Genomic DNA, 24,851 nt, shown 5'->3' on the forward strand with positions numbered 1-24,851 from the left:
CGTAGTGTGTTTTGAAAGATGAATGTCCTGGCAGGGAAGCTTTTACAAGAAACCTGACAAAAACAGGGGCCAGGCATTCCATCCAGACAGTGGTTGAGCGAACTTACCCGTGACTTCTCCTCCAGCCTGGTCATCATGACAACAGTGGCTGCTCTCTGTTCCCACACCATCCTCCAGAAGTCCCCGAATGTCTCTGGTAATGGACCCTGGGTGGCAATGTAGGCATTCTGCTTCCTGTAGCCATCAATGTAGTTGGCGTTGATATAGTCGCTACCGGTGATACCTAGATAAAGAGGCAAGAACATATTAAGAGATGGAATATTCTACTGTAAATGCCTTTTTCTTCTTTTAATCAATTTTTCTTCTGCCTGAATCCCTCTCATTTTTTCATTATTTCACCTCCCTCATTATCTAAACTCCTTTGTTTTGTGCCGTCTCCCTCGATAATTCCCAGTTTTCCCACAGGCTAACCCGGTTTCCCTTTAAATGGAGGTGTAACAGCTCTAGACTAGAAAAAAGAAAACAGGTAAACTGCTTATGTAATGAGCTCTCATGACCTCTTATTGTTGAAACTAGGGAAAAATTTGCTGAGATCAGTGAATTGCCCAGAGAGCAGGGGCAATGTCTTAAGTTATGGTTATGGTATGGTTATGGTCATGTCAGCTTGTTTTTAAAAAAACTACCACTGTGGTTCTGCCTCAATTTCTGTAAACATGCATGTAGCAGCCAACATCTGATTTACCACCCCTAACTTGGATGAAATGTGCGTGCAGATGGAGAATAGCGATGAGTAAATCAGCCACTCAGCCACCACAGCCAGGAGGTAGAATCCAGCTACCATTCCTCTCAAAACGCCACCATGCTCTGTTGCACACCGGTCCACTAAATCTTGCCGCAAGGAACACTTCCGCAAAGCTGGGAAGAGGAATGTGTACTGGAAAATAATGACAAGGATGGTGTGTATAGCGCTTGTAAGCTCCTTCAAAAAAATCCCTCCTTCCACCGGCATCATGTAACTATCCAAGTATTCTGTGGAATCCTTTGTTGTGGCTCCAGCAGTAACACAACACTTCAGAGCTAAAATATGTAGTTCACTGCAAGGCTTCACTGGGTATTGCTCATGATGTCAAGTATCAAAAGTTGTTCTGACAATGAAACAAGCTAGTCTCATCATGTGAAGTACAAAAACCATTATCAAGCTCCAATCTGAGGGAATCAGTTGCGGTGGTGTAGACTGCATCCAGAATAGACCGGGGTGTCCCGTAATCTTTAGTTCTAGAAATGTGATTTGTCCTGAGATAACTTTTGTCATGATTTGGCACTATAAAGACAATTCAATTGAATTGAATTGAATTGAATTGAAAAATATCGTGCCCTGTGATAGACTGGCGTCCTGTCCAGGGTCTAACCCGCCTCACGCCCGATGTCAGCTGGGATTGGCTCCAGCCCCCCCGCGACCCCGAACCCGGGATAAGCGGTTGAAGATGAATGAATGAATGAATGAAAAATATCGTAAAAGTAAACACTGAGCATCTGACAGCGATAAGATAGAACATCGCCAGTCTTCAATTCGTCAACTTCTGCGATCCTCTCAGTTGAAAAGAGACTCAGAGTGTGGCGCCATCTGTGTTTGGAGAGTCACGTCACTTTGACTGACATCTCCTCACTCAAGCGACAAACAATGAAACACCCAAATGGGCTCATTTAAGAGAAGAGACGCAGTGAGGCCACCAACCAGGGTGGAGAGGAGGAGGAGGAGAGAGAGAGAGAGAGAGAGAGAGAGAGAGAGAGAGAGAGAGAGGGGGGGGGGGGTCGAGAGAGGTGGGGTGGAGAACAAAGGGGAGAAATGATCGAAAGAATGGAAATAAGGAAAAAAAAGAGAGGCAAATGTCATTAAAACGGATACCACGTCGCACAATCCGACTGCGGTGCCTTGGCTTTAGTCATAGCTAAGTGAACAGAGAATGGCAGTGTGCATGAATTGTTCTACTGCTGCGACTAATGGCAAAATCACTGCAGTGTAAAATAGAAATTTCAGACTTGATTAATTTATGTATTTATGGACGAGGCATTTTTTTCCCCGGGATAATTTTGTTACGCATGTTGTTGCACCCTCAAATTGGCCTGACTAGATTGTCGAAAATCTAGTCAAAGCAGTTAGCTCACACTGAAGGAGAGTATGTTGGAGTAGTGGAGTTTGGCAGTACTCTGAGGAAGTCTGGAGTCTCTTCTTGGTGATGCAACGCCAGAACAATGTCAGCCGTGAAGGGTGACAACCTCTGACAATGTCCCTTGAGATTTAGGAGTCAGAGGAGTTTTTCTGGCTCTGAGAATTCTCAGTACTGTGTCTGTGGGCAGTTAGAGGGAAGTTATAAGAGCGAGGCAGATCTGATGAGACAAACGGGACGGTGAAAACCCCCCCCACTCCTGCTGGGTCCAAAAATGAGCTCGAAACAAGTCCTTGCTTAACCCCCCCCCCCCCCCCCCCCCCCGGACCAACCTGAGCAGAAATAAGTGCTCTGTTTAGCGTTCACCAAAATGTAGTTTTGTTCTCAAAATTCACTGGTTGCTGCTGGACTGAATCTTAACTGGAGACTTTTCACACACATTCTATTTTGCTTCATGTTTCTGCCTTAACTCAAGACAGTGCCTGTGTAATCCAGCCCAGTCTAGTGTACTCTTCATTGTATTTAATGTATTCTATTCAGCACTGCAATTCTAGTTTAGTCTTCACTGTCTACTCCCATCCGGTCTATCCGGTATAAATTCCTCATTACTTAAAACTGACTCTGTAATTATGAGGATCTCCCAAATGATCTGCAGTGAGTTCATCTCTGTGATGACTGTGGTGAAGAGCATGAGGACGGGTGAGCCTTACCCTCGATCGGAGCCAGGATGACGCGGGAGTGATCGTAGGCGATGACGTTGGCGTAGCGATTCTTGGGCTTGTTTACCTCCAGGTTTGAATGTTCCCAGGTGAACTGCTGGCCTGGATCAATAGACTGTTGGGGTGGGGGGTGGGGGTACAGAGAGGACAGGGAAAACATGCACACACAAAGAAGAAATCAGAAGAGCCTTGGGAGGAGCTGGAAAATAACAATACGACCTGAATGTTATCAAAGAAAAGGGAGTGGGGAGGGGGAGATAGAGATTGAGAGGGTGATTTCCCCAAAGGAAAAAAAAGAATATGGTATCATGAAAATCTGCTCACTGCCTGGTTTAAATACTCTTAGCAGCTGCACACAGTACTTTATCAAGATCATTAATGTAGCGGCTGTATAATGACATACGACAATATTGATGAAGGCGGCGGCTCTCTCCCCCTCGAGGGGAGGCCGTGAAGCGAGGCCTGACGTGCAGGGGGAAAGACAAATTCAGCCACCTTTTTAAAATACAAGAATTCCACATAAATACTATGTTCCCATGTCAGTATAATTAAGTATTCCATTACGATTCGCTGTTTGCTTATAGGCGTCTGGCGCTCTGTTGGTGTGGGAACGGAGGCTTGAAGGTTATTTGCAGCTCGAGCTTCAGTGCGTAGGGAGAGAGACCGAAGCTGAATGAAGTCCAACTGGAAACCTGATCTAACAATTTCCATGCAATCATTACAGCAATCAGAGCTTTAGCCTCTTTCCATCTGTTTAGTTATTTATTCCTGCCCTCTCATCTCAATCCTCTTTCTTTGTCCCTGTTTTCCTTATCTCTCCATCTCCAAAGTCTTCCACTTTTTTTTGTCTATATTTCTTTCTCTATTTATCTCTTTTTTCCATCTTCTGTCTCCTCTCTGATGTTTACACTCTCTCTCTAGCGGCCACCCTCCAGCCATTTTCTCTTTCTTTCCAGATTACCTTAGGACTGACTGGTGTGTGAACGTGCGTGTGTGTGTGTGTGTGTGTGTGTGTGTGTGTGTGTGTGTGTGTTTGTGTTTGCATATAAAGATTGGGGTCACTTCCCTGAAACATCACTTAATTCAAAAATTGAAAACCACATCCGTGCAGTCCAAACTTTAATCATTTTTTTCATAAATTCCAGTTAGGGCACGGGTGTGTCCATCCTCAAATTCTGCAAAAACTAGAATTTCTCCCTCTTCCCTGTCCTTACGAGGCATGAAGATGAATGACATCTCCTTGACAAGAAGGCAGGCTTTGCAGGACACGTCTGCTAACGACCTGACAGACGATAAAGAACAAACTCTATGGCTTCGGTATCATCAGGTAAAACTGTGGCTGTCTTTTTATTGCAGTTTGTATGCCAGCTTATCTCCTCTTCATCTCCGCTCTCCATCTGAGATGCCCTGCTCTCTCTCTCTCTCTCTCTCCCTCTCCCTCTCCCCTCACTGAATCATTAACCAGCCTCCCCACCTCATCTCTCTCCCCTCTTCCCACCATTTTTCCTCCTCCCTCACATCCCGCCTGGCTAAAAACCAATCAGTCAAAAGCCCCGTAGAGCTGCGCTTGGCAAGCCAGGGCGCCCGGACGAGCAGCCATTCATCAAGAAAATAACAAAATTAAAATTACACTTCTCTATTTAATTTGGTCATTTATTTTTCCTGGGGGGTGGTTTTGTGAAGGGGAAGGGGGACAGAGCGAGTGAAAAAGACAGAGTGGGAGAAGAGACGAACAGGCAGTTTAATGTTCTCTCAATGCCAAGTAATTAGAAGTTGTAGTTTGTTGCAAAGCGTCAACTTTGGCATCACGTCTCTGGTCTGTCTTTCCCCCGAATGGAACAAGCTTGTCCACTTGGTACATATCCCAAATGTGGATTTATGAATAATAGATACCCAAGAAATACTGGATAGCTATGAGAAGTCATTATCCACCAACATCCCCCGGCAGGCATGATGACAGCAATCTATGCTGGTGTACCTGCCTCCTACCTTAGCCTGGCACGCAGCGAGGCGACAGGCACAGTGATTTAGGGAATGGCGAGGAGGGGATATTGCTTGTATGCAAACGAGAGCTGATTCAGCACTCCTGATTTCTAATCAACTCTGGTGTCATTTATAACCACTGCGGTCTCAGAGCTCAGACAGCTCAGTTACCCCCCTCCACACACACACACACACACACACACACACACACACACACACACACACACACACACACACACACACACACACACACACACACACACACACACACACACACACACACACACACACACACACACACACACACACACACACACACACACACACACACACACACACACACACACACACACACGATGTTAAAGCCTGACTATCAGTGTGCTTTCCCCCAACACATGAGTTGTGGATACACAAGACCATACGTATATCTCCATTTTATATATTCAGTAGGTTTCTTAAGTTTTTTTCTGGGAAGCAAAAGCCTTAAATCTTCTAAATTTCATTTTTTTAAATATATAAATTTTTTTGTTTCCATTTTTCTCGGTTAAATGCAGTTACCCAATTTGCAAGTAAGCAGACACATTTTGGACGTCACAAAAGCACGTTTCATTTTTCAGCAGAAAATTATTATTCATGCTCCTTCCTGTTTCCTGGTGTAGTACAGGATGCATTACAGTAGAATTATTGTTCTTTTAATGAAAAAAGGAGGAGATTGTATTTGGGAATTCAGGAGTTGCAACAACCTACCGTGGGAAATTTGATATATTATAAATTGAAAATGACAATTGTCTACGCTGCAGATATTACTGAGGAAATAATTAGCTGAGAACAACTGATATAGTATATTTCATAATTGCTGAAGCGCCACCAACTCCAGCACTGTAGACAATTGTGAGTGGGGGTGACAAACAACCATTTTCTGGGAGGAAAGAAAGGAAATTTTGTTCCCCCCTGCAATGAAAACACAATCAGACAGGAATCAATACTCAGACAAAACTTTGACCATTGAGCCGTTGGCCCACTCACTTCATATTCCTGGGAGAGCTTGAGGTTGTCGTTGGCCTTGAGAAGCTCTGTGTGTTCAGCCAGCTCTGAGATAGGGATGGGAGGATGATTCATCATACCTGCTCGCCAAAAATATCGAGACAGAAATTCCACAAATGGGAAGAGAGGAAAGAAAGTTCATTAGTACAGTAGACAGGACACAAGTTAAAAAAACATTTTAAAAAAATCACACAACACACCATTTATGGTTGAGAACTTATGCTTACATGAAAAATGGGTTTTAGTGGTGAGGAAGCTTGTGCAGAACATGGTGAATGTCACACACCGCAAAAACATTGGCTGGTGATGTTATAGGCACTTGATCGGACCAGGCCAGAGCTCAAAAACAGCTACGGTTTTTCGAGCAGGACTGACTGATTATCTGCCAAAGAAGCTGGTAGCATACACCCGCGGACCCAATTGTATTAATTCCCACAATGATCATGATGCTGACAGATAGATGGACCAATAGAACAAGGTTTACTGAGCATAGCCAATAGTTTTGAATGGTTTGGGAGATTAGTCAAAAATGACACAAGATGAAAAATGCACGTTTTTGATGGTAAAATCCCAGACGGGAACCACAACAGCTCTGTTTAGTCTTTGAATCAATGGAACTCTTATGTTGACAAAACTCCCTTGTGTTCGTCATAAAAGATAATCAAAAGTAATATTTGCTGTCATCATTGTTGTTATCAACAAAAAAAGTGGAGAATTCAATGCTAGATCACTGGTTGGTGAAAAAAACAACTTTTGAAAGAAAAAATGTTTTTAAAGATTATTTAACTTGAAGCAGATTATACAAATTAAATTAGTATTTCTCGTTACCTATATATGGATAATATGTATCATTATTTTCTACATTTAAACTCTATTACTTTAGCACCATCCTCAATCAAAAAAGAGAGATGAGAGAGAAGCTATGAAACAGTCTCCGGATCTGGATCAGGCCAAACATATCCCACAGGGACACTGTACTACTGCATCCTTGATCTCTAATGCTCTTGTGCTGTGTTGTTCGAATGGTAACAATTTTGGCTGCTGCCTCTATAGAAAAAAGGCGCAAGAATGGAGCCCTGACCTGGAGGCTCATGGGAAAGGAAATGGGAGGGGGATAAGATGGTTTAGGGGTGTGAGTGATGATGAGTGACACAGTGAGCTGCTCCATTCCAGCCAGCAAGTGCAAAGCAAGCAAGCTGCTGTTTTTCTACCCTTTTCCTCCATGCGCTTGTTTCCTCAAACCAGTAAACGTTGGCTCTATATGGACACCCCTTACTTTCCAAAAGTCACACAAAAAACCCCCACTTCCAGTTGCATGTTCACCTCACAAATAATTCAGCCATTTCTTCCAAGGAATTCCCATAAAGAACTAACTTTTCAGTTGGGTGGGAAAATTGTGATCCAATATCCACTGTGTCGCCACTGCTATAATATTATCAGAACTGCCGCTGTGCACTCCAGTCACTAATCCATTTATGAGCATAATGCTGAGGCCATGTAATGGAATATGGAGCAGCCACAGATTGCGGCTCTGTCCCTGCATGCAGACTGGCAATACTTAACGCTTTTATATTTTTCGTAAGTGGTCTCTCTTCCTGCCGAGCGAAGAGGTCAAAAGTCGAAAATCTCTTCACAAAAAAGTTACAGAGGCTTAATTGGGCGTGCAAATCGGCATAATCACATTAACCATCCTTAATTTCTCTGTACTCACAATACTTACAACCCCCACCCCCAATGTCAAGGGGGTCACTGATGTTTTGGCTGCTTTTGTTGCGCTTAAGAGAGGGAGCACCACCCTCCACGCTGACGGTCTTCATTAGTAATTCATTTATTTAACACTGACAGAACAATAGAGCACGTCAATTACATGAAGATTAACAAAGATTACAAAGCATATATGAGACAGACGGAGATGACACTGAATGCTGTGACATCCTCCAGAAAATGAGTGGACACACTGCATTAACAGCCTACTTGACAAACACCCATGCCCCTTCCTAATGATCATCATCATTTCCTAATGATCATCATCATTTAAACATTGTTTACTGAATTATTATTTTTTTCTATTTTCTTCAGCCTGTGTTGAATTTCTTTTTTCTTTTTAAAATGTTAATGAACCTTGTGTAATATGAGAATTCTATGAATAGTTACAGGACACAAAACCGTGTTTTATTTACACTTTTTCAATATGCAGATTGTAGTGGCATCACATGAGGATGAGTAATTAATCATTTCTGGTGCAGGAATGCATTGAGATGAGCATTGAGAAAAAAGAGGAAATATTGCAAATTAAATTTGGTTATCAGTTTACTTGCCTCAAATTCAAAGGGAAAAGGTATCAGAAAATATGAGCGGAATAAGTAAGTGTGTATGCAGATGAAGGGCCCTCACTTCTCCTCCAAGAGTGGGTTGTTTGAGGAGAGATCAAAGAATGTTTGTGTGTGTGCATGTGTGTGCAATTTACTGTGTGTGTATCTGTGAGTCTGAGTGAGTTACTAATATACTCAAACTCCATCAATCCCTTTCAGTTTGTGTTTATTGCAGACAATACTGTCTGCATGTTTAAGTGCCTGGTAAGGTAGGAGAGATATATCAGGCCAAAGTGGTTACAAACACATGATGCCCTGCCCAGGGGGGAAAAGGCTGAAGGTTATGCATACTAGTGTTTGTTTATTCCCTTAAACCTGGGGGAAATGTTTTAGGAAATGTGTATGAAAACGATTTGACTCCTTTCAACTCCAAGAGGCTTAAAACCATCAGTTACCCTTTTTTCCTGGACTTTTCTCTTTGCTGATATCAAGCTATACAGTATATCGCTATAAGCTATCATGTTTTCGCAGATGAACCTTACAGCTAAACCAATCTGTTTGTGCATCCATTTCTCTTTGTCAGTGTACTTTTCCAAACTCCCCTATTTGTTTTGTTCTCAAGACAAATGAGTGGACCGCGCCTGATTTGCTCTCTTATTCATTTTGTCATTTACACACTGCACGGTCAATTGCAGTGTTTATCCAAGAAAAGATTTACTTTAAAAACTATGCTTCGCCGTGACCTGGAGTCGAGCAAAGTCACTCAAGGACAAATTGTTATTTCCTACCCTAAATCCAATGCTCTCATTCTTCTCTACAACACAACCCCCCACACCCATGGCTTTTTACTATCCTCGTACAGATTCTTTCAGTTTTGATCACCGCAATCAACAGTGTGATCAATGAACACACAAAAACTACCATCTAATTACATGTTTCCAATCTCCGCATTCACAGTCGATCAGTGCATGAGAAATATAATGATTCTTTTTGATAAACCAAAGCAGTCTCTCTGTCGAAAAGCCTATTTATAATTTTGCGTATTTCCATATAAAAAGAAAGTCTGTCTGTGGATAAGCACAGAAAATAAAAAGGGGGCAAAAAAAAAGGGGGGGGGGATCAGAAACTCTGCTTTTTCTTCTGGCTGATCCTTTTGCTGAGAGCAGGGAGAGGGGGCGATCAAATGTCGAGCCATTGTTTGCCACCGCTTTAATTAATTCTGCTCGTTATCTCTGAGCACAGAAAAGACCCAGTTACTTCAGAATGGAAATGGAGCAGCGGTGGTGAAGGAGGAGGAGGTAGGAGACAGGGAGAACAACAAGGAGGTGAGGCGGAGAAAGAGGGATAACAGAGATTGTACTCCAGTAAAAAAAGAAAAAACACCTCTCAACGATCTCTACTTGAGCAGAAGTGATCGCACAGGTTATTATTTATGCATGGTGGATTAATGCACAGCCAACAGCTCATGTGAATATTGTGACTGACATTCAATTACAGGGAGAGAAAAAGAAACAGCCCAGTATACCAATAGAAACCAACATGAAATTAATTAGTGCTGAAATTTTGCTGCATAATGTGAAAAAACAAACAAATGCAAATTACGTATTTGAAAATGGAGGCAAGCGTGCTGGAAAAAAAAAATAGATAAAGAAAGCTGGTACGCAAATGCTAAAAGCACAGGGACTAACTTTCATAGTCAAAATCTGCTTCACTCTGAGGACTGCTTAGACCAGAATCTGTAAAGAACAGCAAACATAAGGGAAAAGGCTGTAATGCAACAGAAAATGCTATACACTGTAAAAACAAAAGTGTGCAAAAATGATGAAAGGGTATGAAATAAAACACAAAAGATTTTTCTTTGTCAACGGTTCACCGTCAGTAAACTCAGGCCCCTCCTCTGGGATGGGTCTGAATGACAGGATTGAGTCCAGACTGCCAAACAGACATGAAAAAGTAGGGCAAACATTTTGGGATCAGATCAGCTACAGCCCTCCACAGGAGCAGACTGGTTAGCCATGGGGCATCCGCCTCTGATTTCCCTGCTGAAAAAACAGCCGTCTGCCAAACCCCATACCAATGGTCATAGAGATCAGGGATAAGAAAATTGATTTGCTATCTCTAAGCTTTCATAAACATCAGTTAGAATAAGACAGAGAAGGGAAAAAAACAGCTTATGTTCTCTGGTGAAAAGTAATTCTGAAAGGTCCCATTGTCAGTGTCTTGGTGCTGAGGCGCTAGGAGTGAAAGGTGTGGAAAAGTGTCTGCATTCTTGGCTGACAGCTGTGGAGCCACAGTGGATGGGAGTCAGAGCTGAGTGTGGTGGTGGTTTAAAGTCTTATTTGCTCCAGAGGAAAAGTCCTCCGAGGCCTCAACTGGCGATGCTATGTCCGGGTCTTCTCAGCTGTTCAAGCAGAAAGGAGCCATCTGTGACAACATTAACTGGACATTTGGCTAAGAAATGCAGTTTGATGGGATGCTGCCAACCTGCCCATCAAGTGAAGGGAAAGACATTTTGCCAGGGCTGAAAGCTGAAATCAGATCAACAGGAGCGCTCTGTGATAAGAAAGGATCACATCACCCAAAGATGGCAACATTGATACAGAAAACTGATCATTTGTTCCAGAGCATGTTTAAGAAGAGAGAAATGGGAGGCAAAGGAATCTGATTTGAAAAAAAAAAATCACCTAAGACGTTCTTTTCTGAAATAAACAATTTTATCCTACATATAAATCTGGTCCCAATAAAATAAAAAACCTCTTTGAGATAGTAAACAGGCAGGTGAGTCATCAATCCCAGGTGGGAGAGAATATCAACAGAAAGAACAAAGACGAAACGTTGACACATGGTGGCCTAAAAACACAGCAAAGCTCAGTTCTGCAAAATAAAAGTTGTGTAACTGTGTTTTACCACCTTGCACTGACGTCTAAGTGAGAGAACGTCGGTAGCAGCAAATAAACGCAGAGAGATGAAGACATCGAACATCCCCCTCTCCCTAATTGATTTGTGACAATGACTAATTAAACGTAGCAGGGGGGTGCTCTGATCCTCTGTCTCCGAATGTCATTCATCACAGCGGGAGGGAGGTGCAGGCGTGTCTGATTATGTTCATGTGCGAGTGTGTGTGTGTTTCCATAGAACCGTATGTGAGGAGCAGGGCACGGTTGTTCCAGTCGTTGCTGTAATCTGGAAAAACATGCAGTTTTTCTGATGCACGTGAGCAATACGATGCTGTCTGGGAGAAAATGTTTTGATTTTTTTAGATGCTCAAATGTCAGTCATTTCTTCTGACAGAATTATGGAGGCGCAAAGCGCCGTATGTGATGCTGTACTGGAGGGGGAAGATAAAGAGAAACACAGATGGAGACGGCGTAGTAGATTGAAAATGTATCAGAGATATGTGAGTAAATCCAGAGTGAAACTTAGTTTGCCTGTCTTTTAATTTGCAGGGAGGAGAGATTTCTTCCTCTTTTTCATATATATTGGTGCAAGCGGTAATTTTATCATGATGATCACCGAGCGTTATAGTTTACCAGCTTTTCAACTGCAATACCAGAAGGAGTGAAGTGAAAGGAGAAACAGAGAGAAAAGGAAGTAATGGAGAGAAGAAAGACTGACGACTTGTAGAAAAAGGAGGGTTTGGTTGGAGATAGACAGTATATATTCACTGAGTCGTGGTGCTTCATTACTTTGGCCCCATTTGACAATTAAACCCCAGGCACCAATGAAGATAATGACAAAACGAGCCACTCTGGGGCCCAAGGAGTTATGGGATGTTACTGTGAGGCTGCCACATGACCTACAGGCTTTAAAGCGCGCGCACACACACACACACACACACACACACACACACACACACACACACACACACACACACACACACACACACACACACACACACACACACACACACACACACACACACACACACACACACACACACACACACACACACACACACACACACACACACACACACACACACACACACACACACACTCAAACGCATTAGCCAAGCTAAGCTTATAGGAAGCCTAATCAAAAACATATTTTTTGTTCCCCAGCACTAGGGGTCACTGAGCACACATTGCCGATGCCGCATATGCTCTGCTGGATAGGAGAGGCCTTGGATAAGTGCACTGGGAGTATGCTCATGTGAACAATGATCACTATTAGCTGATGGGGATGTTCACAAATGCTCACCGGCCCACTTAATTGGGCTAAAATGTCCATTCAAATTAAATTCCCTGGGTGTGGAGATAACGACATCGCCCAATTCTGCGGAACAACGGCAGTGCTGCTGAATGAGAATGTTTGTCATATATAAAGAGAAGTCTCAGCATTTTTTGGTGAATGTTATGCAAAAGTGAGAATGTGACAAGAGTTTCTATTATTTAAGGGCCGGAGGAGGGCACAACGGACAGTGCTGGAAGTCAGAGAGACAAATAGCAAGAATGGCAGTCATAACCTTGTCATTACCGGACCACTGATAGGGCTCTGAATACCAGGTAAGATAAGATGAGGAGAAGTGAATTGAGCTTCTACATTTCTGTGTATAAGCGTTTTTTTAAGGTTTGTGCATCTCTTTTCATCCTTGTGTCTCTCTTCTCTGATGTGAAAAAGTCAGCCCCCCCCCCAAGATACGAACTCAGGCAGCATGACTGGGCTCCCAAAGAAGCTGAAGAGAAACGCTCCATTTTTGAAATCCGAGCCTTTTGATGGAGCCTTTTCTAGTCGTGGATGACAGTTGGACAACTAGGCTAGGAGACAGAAAGGCGGGAGGCAAAAAAAAAAAAAAAAGGGAACGGAAAAGAGTGTGGATGTGTTGTCCACCTCTGGAGGATTTACTCAGTTTCTGCCATTGGCTTGGGCAGGTGAGAACAACACATTTGAAATGTTTCTGTGGCATATAAATGAAGACAGAGAACACTTACACAAATGCATGATGCTTAGCTAGATGTAACTAATGTGACTGCATTTGTTTGAACTTCCTTCCACTAAAACATCTAAATTGGTCAGATGAGAGATTTCCAAAACTGGAAAAATGCTACTTGTACATCCATGTTACTTAAAATCTATTTTAACAAAAGATGGCTTGTTATTAAGCAAAGGGAACTTAATTGAACCAAATAAATCAAACACAAAAAAAGCTAACTTAATTCCGTTACGATTCAGACCAATGACAAACTGTAGATGCCATTGTATCGTAGCCTAGCTCACAGAAGGCTAAACAACAGAAAGACACACTGATATATAATGGGTTTGAAAAGTAGGCATGGGGGAGATGGAGAAGCCTTAGAGAATGAGTTTTGGATCAGATGTGCTCTGTTGTTAACACCAGGCTTTCGCTCGGATGAACACCAGACAGAAAGTGACAAAAAAGAGAAGGCAGGTAAAAATCCATGAGAACTTCAAAACAGGATTTGTTTCCAACATAAAAACATCAAGTGAAACAACAGACATTGTTTTGTAACTATCTGTTATTCATGAACGGCTAATTGTTACATGGCAAACATAAAATATGGCTTGCACGTAGTTATGAAGGCACATAATGTCAAACAGAATGATGTGGGAGCACTTCATTGACATTATTATTAATGCTGCATCATACATTTAACTTGAATGATGTGTTTGCCAACGTTTAAGGTTGCCCCCTCTTAGTTGATTGGTCGACTAATCGGCTGTTTTGGTTTTGTTTTTTGTGGTAAATGACTAATTTCCAGAAAAACAAACAAGCACATCTCTGGTAAACACAAAATTTAAAGTGGAGCCTTTTGCATTTATGGAGAAACTCGGTTTTACAGATCTGTTGATAAAGTAAACTAATCGATTAATCCACAAAATCTTAAAAGTGTAGCTGAATGAGAAGGGACACCGTGTAGCATTTTAAGTAATTTATTACATTAAATCAGCGTTTTCATTCATAAATAAGTCCTCATTGGTTTAAAATAACCTCGGCCAAGAATGAATAATGTCTTATCTGTATTTAAAAAGGACAGGTAAGCTCTATAGAGGCTTCAATGTCCTTCCGGTCTATAAAAAAACTTTGAAAGGTCTTCTGCAGGTGTGTCTTTATTTGCCCACAGTAACATAATACAACAGTTGACCAATATAAGCTCTATGTAGCCAAAAATTGTATTTTTGAATTAGAGCTGCTGCTAATTAACTTTTTTTGGTGCCAAACTTGCTTTCCATTCCAGTAGTTTTCAAAAATGAATTTTGAAGTCCCTATAAAACTTTGTTATTTGCAAGGCGAAAACCTCTGAAATAACATTTAGGCTGTTAAAGCCACTAAAACAGTGGCCTCCATGAATTTTTATGTAGCTAAATAGCTTCTTAAAAGCCACTCCTTTTTCTACAGCTTTAGTCTCTTTCCAAATAAAACCTATAGATTGGACTAATGTTGTACTACTCACAACTGTCACTGCAGAAATAACAGGCATGAGTGCTCCACTGGAAACTCTCATAATGGAAATCCAATTAGACCAAGGAAATACAAGCCTGAGATGCTTTTTAACAGGCCAGCTTTTATCCAACAATTAAAAGCAGTTATTTGGAGGGCAAAATGAAGATTGCCATCTCAATAAGTCATGAAGTATTTTGAAATGCAGAGCTATTTGTGTTTCAAATGCTTAGACTATGTTGTAAAACTATATAGGGTGTGTTCAAAAATCTCTAGTCAGTCTCTGGTCGGCCCAGTGTTATATTAACCTATATTAATATTTCCTAAAATTATGAGACCTAAGCTGTAAAATACCACATACCTTAACCTGGATGACTGAACTAACTTGTTCAGATCTTTTATATTGTCTGTGATTATTCAAATCTGTCGTGGACAAATATGGTAAAACACATTCTATACACAGTATATCAGTTAAACTACACCTATAAATGTTGTTGAATTTTACAATGAGACTGTTTGTGTCCCTCAGTGTACAAGTTGTGTGTCCTTCCTGTACCTGCAGTTTGGAAGTTGATGCGCCTCATCTCCACAGGATCTGTAGGGTGGTGGGGTGTAATGTCTGCGTTGTTCAGCAGACATTTTGTGCGCGGCTCTGACTCTTTTCTTTTGCGGCTGGAGTGCAAGACAAACAAAGAGTAGAAAGAGGGGAAGACATACAGCAAAAACAACAGAATAACTTTTAGTTAGCATTTTCACTAATGACGATACCTACAACATATCATTAACTCCAACTGACTTTTTAATCAGCGGGTCAAGGACGCTCAAGTGAAACCATATCAAAACAGGGGAACCGAGAACGCGCATTAACGTGCAAAATTTCCCTTCACTAGTTAAAGGCATCTCTTTCTTTGCTGCGGCACGCTACTTTGACCTCCTCTGTAAAAATGCAATAAAGTACTGCTAAACCTTACCTGTCAGGTTTGCTGTTTCCATAGAAAGCAAAAGGAGTCAAATAAATATATAAAGATGGTGAAAACACAACACACAAGGAGAAAAGGAGAGGGGGGGAGGCAAGAAGAGAGATAAATCAATAGAGAGCAGTTTAAAATTCACAGGGGTCGTTGCTGGGCTCGCAAAATGCGAGATAAAGCTCATCAGCATTTGGAGGGGGTGCATGCATGCGTGTGTGTGCTCATGTATCGGTGTGTGAGGACAAGTGAGTGTTCAATGAAATGTGCAAGTGAGTGCAGACATTTGTGAGCCTGTGTCTGTGTGTCTTTGTATGGGGTGTGTGTGCTTATGTGTGTGCACGAGGGTGCAGATACTGGGGAAGGGGAATGTCAGGACCAAGGGCAGACACGGGAAACACTATTCACCAGGGAGAGATGGAGAGGGAGATGGGAGAGTGAGGGGGACAGAAAGAGAAGAGAGAAAAAAAGAGAGAGAGATCCAAGGAGAGATGTTACTCTCCCTAACCACAAAGACTTTGGTAAGGCAAGGTCAGACAGTCAGGGATCATCTGACAGTAGCAAGCTGTACTTGTGTTGCTCACACTAGCCCCCGTTAAATAATTCAGGGATCTTGCATGGTATGTAGGGCGACCTCTTACTCTACTGTTCAGTTGGGACGAAAAGCTACATCTAATTGCAAAACAAGGGGGAATATATTGACTGTATACATATGTTCCAGGACACTGAGGAATAGTGCATTTATTAAGACTCTTAAAGGAGGAAAGCTGTCTCTTGTAAGGTTCATTAAGCATAAACTCAGAATTTGATGGTCACCACATGAAAAAAGGGTAACTCACTCCGAAAAAATATTAATAGCATAATTTTAACTAATAATAGTTAAAACAGCCAGTGAATACCATTAGAATATCATCTTTATGGAGTGTTCTTTCTGGATTAAAATATATTTTTGGAAATTATATCTAAATACATAGCTGTGAACTCTCTTGATTGGTGGAACCATCCTTAGTCCAGTTAATGAGCAGCATCTCAAAGAATCTCCTCCTCTCTCCTTTCTCCAACCCCTTCACTTCCCACAACCATCTCTTTTTCACAAGAAAAACTTTCATATTTACATGCAACAGTGTTGTTAGGTTTTCGATTATCATGCTGCTATGAATACAGTACAAGCCCCTCTTTAAACATGCTCCCTAACATGCAATTATTTCCCAATTGCCCAATTCCACAAATAACACTGCAAATAACTGGTTCAACATCGAATGACAAGAAACTTTCCATTGTGTGAGCACATTTACCCTTATTCAATAAAAAACATGGATCGTTATATTGCTTGTGTAGAGCAGTGGGTGGAGCAAGGCACTAACAATGCAAAGTTAAAGGGTTCAATTTCCTGTGCATCTTAATGATAAGGCGATGGTTATAGGGGTTTTCCAGAACAAAACATTTTATACCGACCACTCAAAATATCAATGCTTTTTGCACTAACCCTGAGTGTTCTTTTCTATCATTTGACATTGAACAATGTTATTTTTTCTAAAGTCTAGACGTGGATCCAACTGCATTCTCTACCAACACTACAATTCCCAAACCAACTCACTTTTTATACAGGAGAATGGCTATGACAATGCAGATGATGAAGACCACAGCAAGGACCGGGCCCACTACCCATATGAGTCCGTCACCAGTCTCTACTGGCAGGGGGTCCACCACCAGCTCGGGAGTCATCACTGTGTCGGTGTAAGGGCTGGTAGCGAACATTTTCTGAACAGAAAGACGAAGTTAAAGGTTACATGAAACACAATTCAGGCTACAGCACGGTACTGTATATACACAAAGGAAAAAGTACCATAACTTACCAGCTCAAATGAAATGGATTTCAGATAAACAAAACTGAAGTGAACCACGATTAAATTAACAGAGGTGAAATAAAATCCACCGAAAAAAACTAAGACTTAAAGTAAGAAAACTGAACTGTGGTGAACTGAGCCGAACCAGTAACTCACCCCAGAGGTGGCATTGAGTTCAGCCAGCAGGAAGAAGACATACTCCTGGCCAGGTTCAAGAGGCTTGTTCTCACAGCTACTGTGACGGTAGTCAGATCCCACCGTGAAGCTGGTGGGCAGCTGCCTGAAGCAGGCTGTGATGTAGGGCTTCCTCTGGTCCAGCTGAGGCAGCTGACGGCGTGAACGACGCTTTGGGGTCACCTCCCGCAACAGCTGATTGATGTGAAAGGGCAATAGTTTAGTTTTGTGTTCCTTAGGGTAACCTCTTTTGTTTTTGCAGCGTATACATCAGTCCAGAATTCACTGAGAAATCTTTTACAAGAACCAAAACTGACAACAACAAGTCTGAGCCAATAATGTTTTCTGACGCTGTCAAATGTTTGTTTTAACCTAAAGTGTTTGCAAAGACCAGCTTCAAGGTAACTAACATAACTTGGCAGAAATAGAGGTCATCAATTTTTCCAATAAATAAATATACTTGTGGATTTAAGTGACTATTCTGTACAAGAACTGTCAACTGACTTAGACCAAAGTAAACAAGCTGTAGGTATAACTGTACCCTTAGATTCAAAAAGCTGCTAACTCTGGCAATGTTCCATATCATCAGATTCCAATTTCCCCCTCATTCATTTCAAACTGCAGAGGCAGAGACAGAGGCGGGCACTAAGCAGAAGGAATGTGTGTAATCCAAAATCCAATAGGGATGGTTGCTGTTGATCTGGCGCTCAAGGTGACCGCGAGCTATGGTAAGAGTGGGAGAAGACTGTGTAATTCTCTTCTGCATGCTTGGGGGGGTAAATTAGCATAGTTGAGATGTACTTATGTTTGTGTTGTGTGTGCTCATGTCTGGTGCATGGTGTGTACAGTACAATTTGCCTAGAACATGCAAATTTGAACAACACCAACAAGAGTCTCTTTAAAAAATAATGTGTTTCTGAAAGTTTCCAGTTGCCTCTTCCTATTACTTATGCGTCAATCTGTTTTATCCAGTGCACCCAATTAAGCCAATCATTCCTGTTGTGCCAGAATAACCTTTTGCTTTTTAAAATATCCTACCTCTTCCATGTCCATCTCATCAGGGTTCTTCAGGTTTCTGACAGTTCCTGAGGTCCTCTTAAGTGGCACCACAACCACATAGAAAGTTCTGGAATAAAGCACCCAAAATTACAAAAAAATGCCAATACGACTTATAGTCTCAGAAATCCTAAAATCTAACATCCCATTTCAATATCTCAGACATCTTGAGATCCCATCTGATATTACATCAAATCTCAAGCATCTTAAATCTGAAACCTATATCCCAAAACCCTTAGAGATCCTTCAGAAAGAGCTTGCAGAATCCATCTTTCAGCGTACAATACTCACTTGACATCTTTGGCATCGACTGGTGGGAAGGACATGGTGAGCATGTTGTCAGGCTCAGCATAGATGTCCAGCTTGGGTTTCTTGACAAGGATGAGTGGTGCTGTCTTCGCAACCACGCGGTGTCTTGGCCCACCATCAGTGCTTTCTTGGCAGGTCACCCTGAACTCGTAGGTGGTGTTGTGCTTTAGCCCAGTGACGAACACCCTCATCAGCTTGGCATCCACATCCATCTTCTGACGATTGTACTCGATCTACAGTTCAAGATTGATGGAGAGATGGTCCCGAAGTATAATTGACAATTGGTAAGAGGGATGTTAGATCTATCATCATTTTGGAGGGTCAATCAATCAGTGATTTAATAGACATGGATGGGTAGGTGAAGAGGGCATTTGAGATAAGAACAGATGTAGGTAAGAATGCAAATGCATTGTGATGATTACATGAGTCAGGTAATAGTTATAATAGTTGGAGATGAGAATGATTGAGAGTTGGAATAATGCAATGCAATATACAAAATCATTAAAACATTAGCCTGGAAATCCGGACCCACATCTATCCAGACATAGGGTCTAGCGATGAGCAATAGACCTTCAAAACTCAAGGGGTGGCACCAACGCATGTATTCCAAAAATACCACTGCACGCAATCGGATAGCACTATGACCGACTACGACAAATCAAAGCAATAAACAAGGAGGCGACTTCGACAGCTTATGCCGACGGTTATGCCCGATAACAGATAGTACAATTTGAATGGTGATTCGGGATTTTCTGACATAGTCAATGAGCTCCAACGGTGCGTGCCCAGAGGCAGCAGCAGAGGAAATTGAAATTTGCGAGCAGTGTGTCTGGATTTCCAGGGTATTGAAACATTGCACTAAAGTAACATCAAACATTAATTCTCTTTAGAAAAAGATGAGTGTAGTTCTAAATTTCAGAGGATATAAATAAATGTTTTTATATTAAAATATAATTAAGCTGACAGTTGAAATGTATTTTTTGCCCAATATTGAACTCACCGTGCATTTGTATGGAGACCTGCTTTCAGAAAACTTCCATGCAATGACCACTGTGGTCTTGGTGGCCCACTTGACAGTGAAATTCTTTGGAACATCTGTTGAGTGGGCAAATGCAAGAAAAACAAAAAACAAAGACAGTATATGTTTAGTAATGCGTACATGTAGAGAGATGAAGGAAAGAGAAACAAAAGAAGAACCTTTGGTTTAAAAAAAAAAAGTTGTTGTTCCCCTGCAACGTTCCTCTGGCTTGGAGAGTGAGTGTAACGGTGAGCTGTGATTGGCTGTGAGAAGGGCAACGCCATTGGTTAAGACACACAGCACGTAAGACTCATGGACGACAAACCCATGGAGCACAAGGGTGTGCCCACTGGCTAGCCATCGTGGGTAGTGCCAACCCATTTCAACAATGTCTTTGAACCCATGACCACTTGAGGATTAAGAAGTGACCCCTATGGTCCCAGTGACAACTGTTTCTATTCCTTTGCTGAGTCAGGGTTGGCACTGCCAACGAGCTGCCAGATGGGCATAGAGACAGACTCAAAACACAGCATGCCAACAGTCCTTAGCAGTGCACCTTGGGGATGCCATGCCACAAACCGTCCCACTAAGGAACAGGGGAAGGAGAGAGGAGGAATTGGGAAAGGAAGGGGGTTAGGAAGGGGAGAATATCTCAAAACAAACCCAAAACAAAAAATAAAATAAAGAACCAAAATCTACTTTCTGTCATCTTATAATAGTTGAAACATACTTTTGACGTAACTGGCTTTGACTGAGGTCCTACCTTGTTTGAAAACTGGGGATGTGAGATGGCATTTGCTGCGTGAGTGTGCTTGGCAAAGGGCTGCAAGGATGACTGACATGAGTGTCTGACCAAACAGCACTTACCTTGACATTCTATGCTGCTCTCCTCTTTCTCAAAATGACTGACTATAGCTTACTGACTTGGGTTTTACCTTGTTTGGGTTAGTGAAGTGAGTATCCCACGGCAAACAATTTTAATATCAATTTTTCTCTTTCTTGAGGAGAAGTGGAGGTGGTTGAAGGAGGGGGTGTGGCAGTTTTCATTTTTGTGTTGATGCAGATTTTTTTTTTTTAGCCAATTTCCAACCCCCTGCCAACCGGGTTGGAAAAGAAGCAGGCAAGCCCTACCTGTTGGATCAAAGGCCACCGTCCGATACTGGATAGGTGGGCTGTAGGGCCCTGGACCTACACTGGTGTGTGCACGTATTTTCACATCGTACGCTGAGTTTGGCTTGAGGCTGTTGAGAACATAGCTGGACTGGCTGGGAGGTAAGCGGAGCTCCCGCGGTGCTCCTCCGGTACCAGTTTCCTTAAAGGCCAAGGTGTATTCTGTGATTACCCCATTTCTCTCTGCCAGCACGGGAGGAGACCAGGACAGCTGCACTGAGCAGCATGTCACGTTGGAGCCCTCTTCAATTTGAGGGTATCCCCCTGGCGTATTCTCGGGCACACTGAGTTCTACCAGAGCCTCTTCTCCAAAGCCCCCCCTGCTCTTGGCAGAGACTTTAAAGAGATAGATGGCCCCCCTGTGAATGTTGCCCACAGAGTACTGTCGTTCTTGGGGAGCAAATTCAAGTGTGGCCAAAGGAGGGACATCTTTCCGACCAAACTGGAGTCGGTAACCCTGCAGGTCCATGCCATTAGTGAGATCTGGAGGGTCCCAGCGAACCATAGCTGATGTCTCTGAGTCCTGACCCACTGACAGATAGGGCAGACCAGGCACTGTACAGACAAAGAGAAAAGCAAATGTTTATCACATACAGACCAGACACCAGGAATACTACAGTAGCTCTGGACACTATTATGTTATGTTATGTTATTATGTTATCTTGTTCATATATGGTCATTTGGCAATAATCAGGAATGTTATCAAGATTAAAAATAAGTCATTGATCTCTAAATGATTATTTGTTTGAAAAATTATGAAATACAACCTTTATTCCTCCTCATCAACCAAGCATAATATTGCTCAAAAGTGTTGATAACGGAAGTTCAGAAATGCTAAAGTACATTGAGTTTAAGCGCTCCATTTCAATTCTCTTTACCCACATAATGTAACTATTGATACCTATGGCAAACTACTGAAGCAATAACTTAGCATTGCAAACAAATACCTGCATTAGATATGTCCCATTATACGGTATGGTACAATAAAAGAGTGGGCATGGATTGCTAACCAATGACAATCATATGTAAAAAATTAACATATTACAGAATCAGATAATACCCTAACCTAAAGAGTCAGGTTGTTGTGCACGGAGACGTGGAATATCCTCTAAGATCTTCAGTAATTGCTATACCCATTACAATTTCATGATACATATAAGCTTCAGCCACAATCTGTAAGCATCACTAAAACTTTAAGCATTAGCAGCGGAAAAGTGCCTCTTTCAGCTGTAGGAGTCATCTCTTGTTGTAAAATGGATGATCTACGCTTGGGGTCTAGACATCATTCTTCAGTGTGGCCCAGTTTCGCTGCTCTTATGGATGACACACGTCTCATCTTAACTCTCCTTTTAAGGCCCCATCAGTGTGATAGAGGCAGAAGCAGTTAAGGGAAGCCTTCAGTGCTCAGTTGCCATCAATGCTTTGTGAGAGATGAGCATGGCTGATTCGTGCTTAAGCCCTATCTCTGTAAATAGATTCTATCTCGACTCACTCATCTATAGCCCTCCTTATTTTTTTTTTTTAGAAATTCAAGGCAGTGACAGGACAGATAACGGCTATTTTTGTATAATAGGACTGACCTGTTGAATGATTTAAAGCAGGTCATACAACACTTTAAGTTTATTGACCGTACATTTAATTGTATGCCTCTACAAGAGATTGAGAGACCATTGGCGAGGAGATTGGCTACCTCTGTTAATTTCTGATTTAAATAGCTTGCCAACTGGGTCGGCAGCAAATGGGTTGGTCCTGGCAGTGGCAGGGAGCTTTCTCAGCATAAATTAAAAAACGCTGAATCAGATGAATACAAATTATTAACTCTAGTGTAATGTGCAACATACACTGCATCGTTTTCTTAAGCAACCACAATTGTTGATACTTTTTTTCATCACTGTCCATACCAAGTTTGTTAAGCATTACAATACATGCATTTATAATTTAGCATCTATTTGAGCACACATGTGTATGTGTTCATGTGTGTGATAATATAGGCCCTGGTCTGAAGCCTGCTCCAGCTCCTATTGTATCTCACCATTTCACCTGCATACAGAGCTATTTGGCTTTTTGCCCAGTATGGACTTAAAGTAATTTGAAGGAGCCAACATTAGTCTAAGGCAAAAATACTCCCTCTCTGTGGAATAGTTGCATTGTTTGCGTGTGTGTGTGTGTATGTGTGTGTGCTTGGTGTGCGCACGTGTACATGTGCCTACATATAGTATTTACTGCGGCAAGATGCAAGTCTTAATGTGCACGTTGTGGAATCCCCCAAAACACACACACACACACACACACACACACACACACACACACACACACACACACACACACACACACACACACACACACACACACACACACACACACACACACACACACACACACACACACACACACACACACACACACACACACACACAAAGCAATCCACTCTACACAGTCCACTCCCTCTGCTCGTATTATTCATTTCCGTTTGCTAATGGTCTTTTTTTCTGAGGGCTAGAGGAAGACGGGGGATGGTGGGTGGATGGTGGCTAGTCAGCTGAGCCTGTGCCGGTAATGGAAAGGCGGAGGCGCCGAGTGTTGGGTGAGACGAATGCTCCTAATACTCCTTTGCTACATACTATAGCTGAGCTTGGTGTCATTTAGAAGCCCACTCTGCTCTGCCTTCATGCTCACTGCTGATCAAGGAAATGGAATCAGAGATAATGATCCTGTGAATGTGTGTGTTTTCCACGTGAAATTTCTGTGCTTCACTTCTACCTCAACATGCTACCAAATATATCAATTACAACCTTTGTGGCCCTTTGTGAGAATTGTATTATTTGTACATTTAAAACAGTAGCCCAGAGCACACTGGGGAAAAGGTTCAGGGGTACTGAGCCAGCAGATTGGTGTTGGGAGGAGGTGGGGTTGTATGGATTTAAGTGTGTGTGTATGTGTGGTGCTAAAGAGAGAGACAACGAGGGCATGGTGAGGGGGCAAAAAGTGAGTGAATGAGGGATGATAAAGGTGATTGGGGACAAGGAGCAATCTGCTGCAAAGAGGGCCCAATAGGGATATGAGTGTGTGTGTGAGTGTGTGTGTGTGTGTGCATGTGTGTATTTTTCTGGGGTTCTTGGACACTTTGATTGGCCCTCTCCTCAGTGCGCCCACCTAACACTCCTTTATTCTTTCCTCAGCTCTCCACTTTTCCCCTTGCACACTGCCCAATCCCCTATTCCATTTCATAACCCCCCCCCCCCTCCCCCCCATCCCCTCAATCTCTCTAGGTCCATTTCAGGGTCGGGACTGGTTCAATCCGTCCTTGTGGGACTCCCGGCACGTTTCCCATCAGGCCATAGTATTAACAGCCTGCTGTTGACACTCTCTCAGTCTGATTGAGAAAGGGGTGATCAGGTTTCCCTCTCATTTCATGCCTCTCTTGTACACACAAAATATACACACACAAACATATTACATATTTCTTGTGTGCAAATGGAATGATGCACATAATACACTTTTTTAAAAATCTTTTGCCACCCCAGATGTAAGGTCCTCTACTTTGAGCTGCACTCATCTACGACAGATCTCCCATTGATTAAACTGTGGCTGGAGCCTGCCTAAGGAGACTTAACATATTTAAAGATATGTGGGGGGTAAAAGATCTTTTTCAACCTTAAAGGTCACGACAAAGCCATCACTCT

General features: G+C 42.2%; 1 protein-coding gene across 7 annotated transcripts in view; it reads right to left on the reverse strand.

Moving 5' to 3' along the window:
- ptprsa (protein tyrosine phosphatase receptor type Sa) overlaps nucleotides 1-24,851 on the reverse strand; it is a 239,391-nt gene that overhangs the window by 17,976 nt on the left and 196,564 nt on the right. For 5 of the 7 annotated variants that reach the window (XM_083940543.1, XM_083940546.1, XM_083940544.1 and 2 more), the window contains 11 exons: nucleotides 21,130-21,723; nucleotides 19,981-20,075; nucleotides 18,963-19,213; nucleotides 18,654-18,741; nucleotides 17,598-17,810; nucleotides 17,192-17,355; nucleotides 15,183-15,298; nucleotides 9,915-9,962; nucleotides 5,897-5,994; nucleotides 2,879-3,002; nucleotides 108-283 (listed from right to left, as the gene is read on the reverse strand). In XM_083940543.1, the coding sequence (XP_083796669.1) occupies nucleotides 108-283; nucleotides 2,879-3,002; nucleotides 5,897-5,994; nucleotides 9,915-9,962; nucleotides 15,183-15,298; nucleotides 17,192-17,355; nucleotides 17,598-17,810; nucleotides 18,654-18,741; nucleotides 18,963-19,213; nucleotides 19,981-20,075; nucleotides 21,130-21,723 (1,967 nt within the window). The remainder of the gene's footprint in view (nucleotides 1-107; nucleotides 284-2,878; nucleotides 3,003-5,896; nucleotides 5,995-9,914; nucleotides 9,963-15,182; nucleotides 15,299-17,191; nucleotides 17,356-17,597; nucleotides 17,811-18,653; nucleotides 18,742-18,962; nucleotides 19,214-19,980; nucleotides 20,076-21,129; nucleotides 21,724-24,851) is intronic. The other 2 variants (XM_083940548.1, XM_083940547.1) reach the window with 1 other exon arrangement.

Source organism: Echiichthys vipera, assembly GCF_963691815.1.
Source record: "Echiichthys vipera genome assembly, chromosome: 3".
In the NCBI taxonomy this organism is placed as follows: Eukaryota; Metazoa; Chordata; class Actinopteri; order Perciformes; family Trachinidae; genus Echiichthys; species Echiichthys vipera.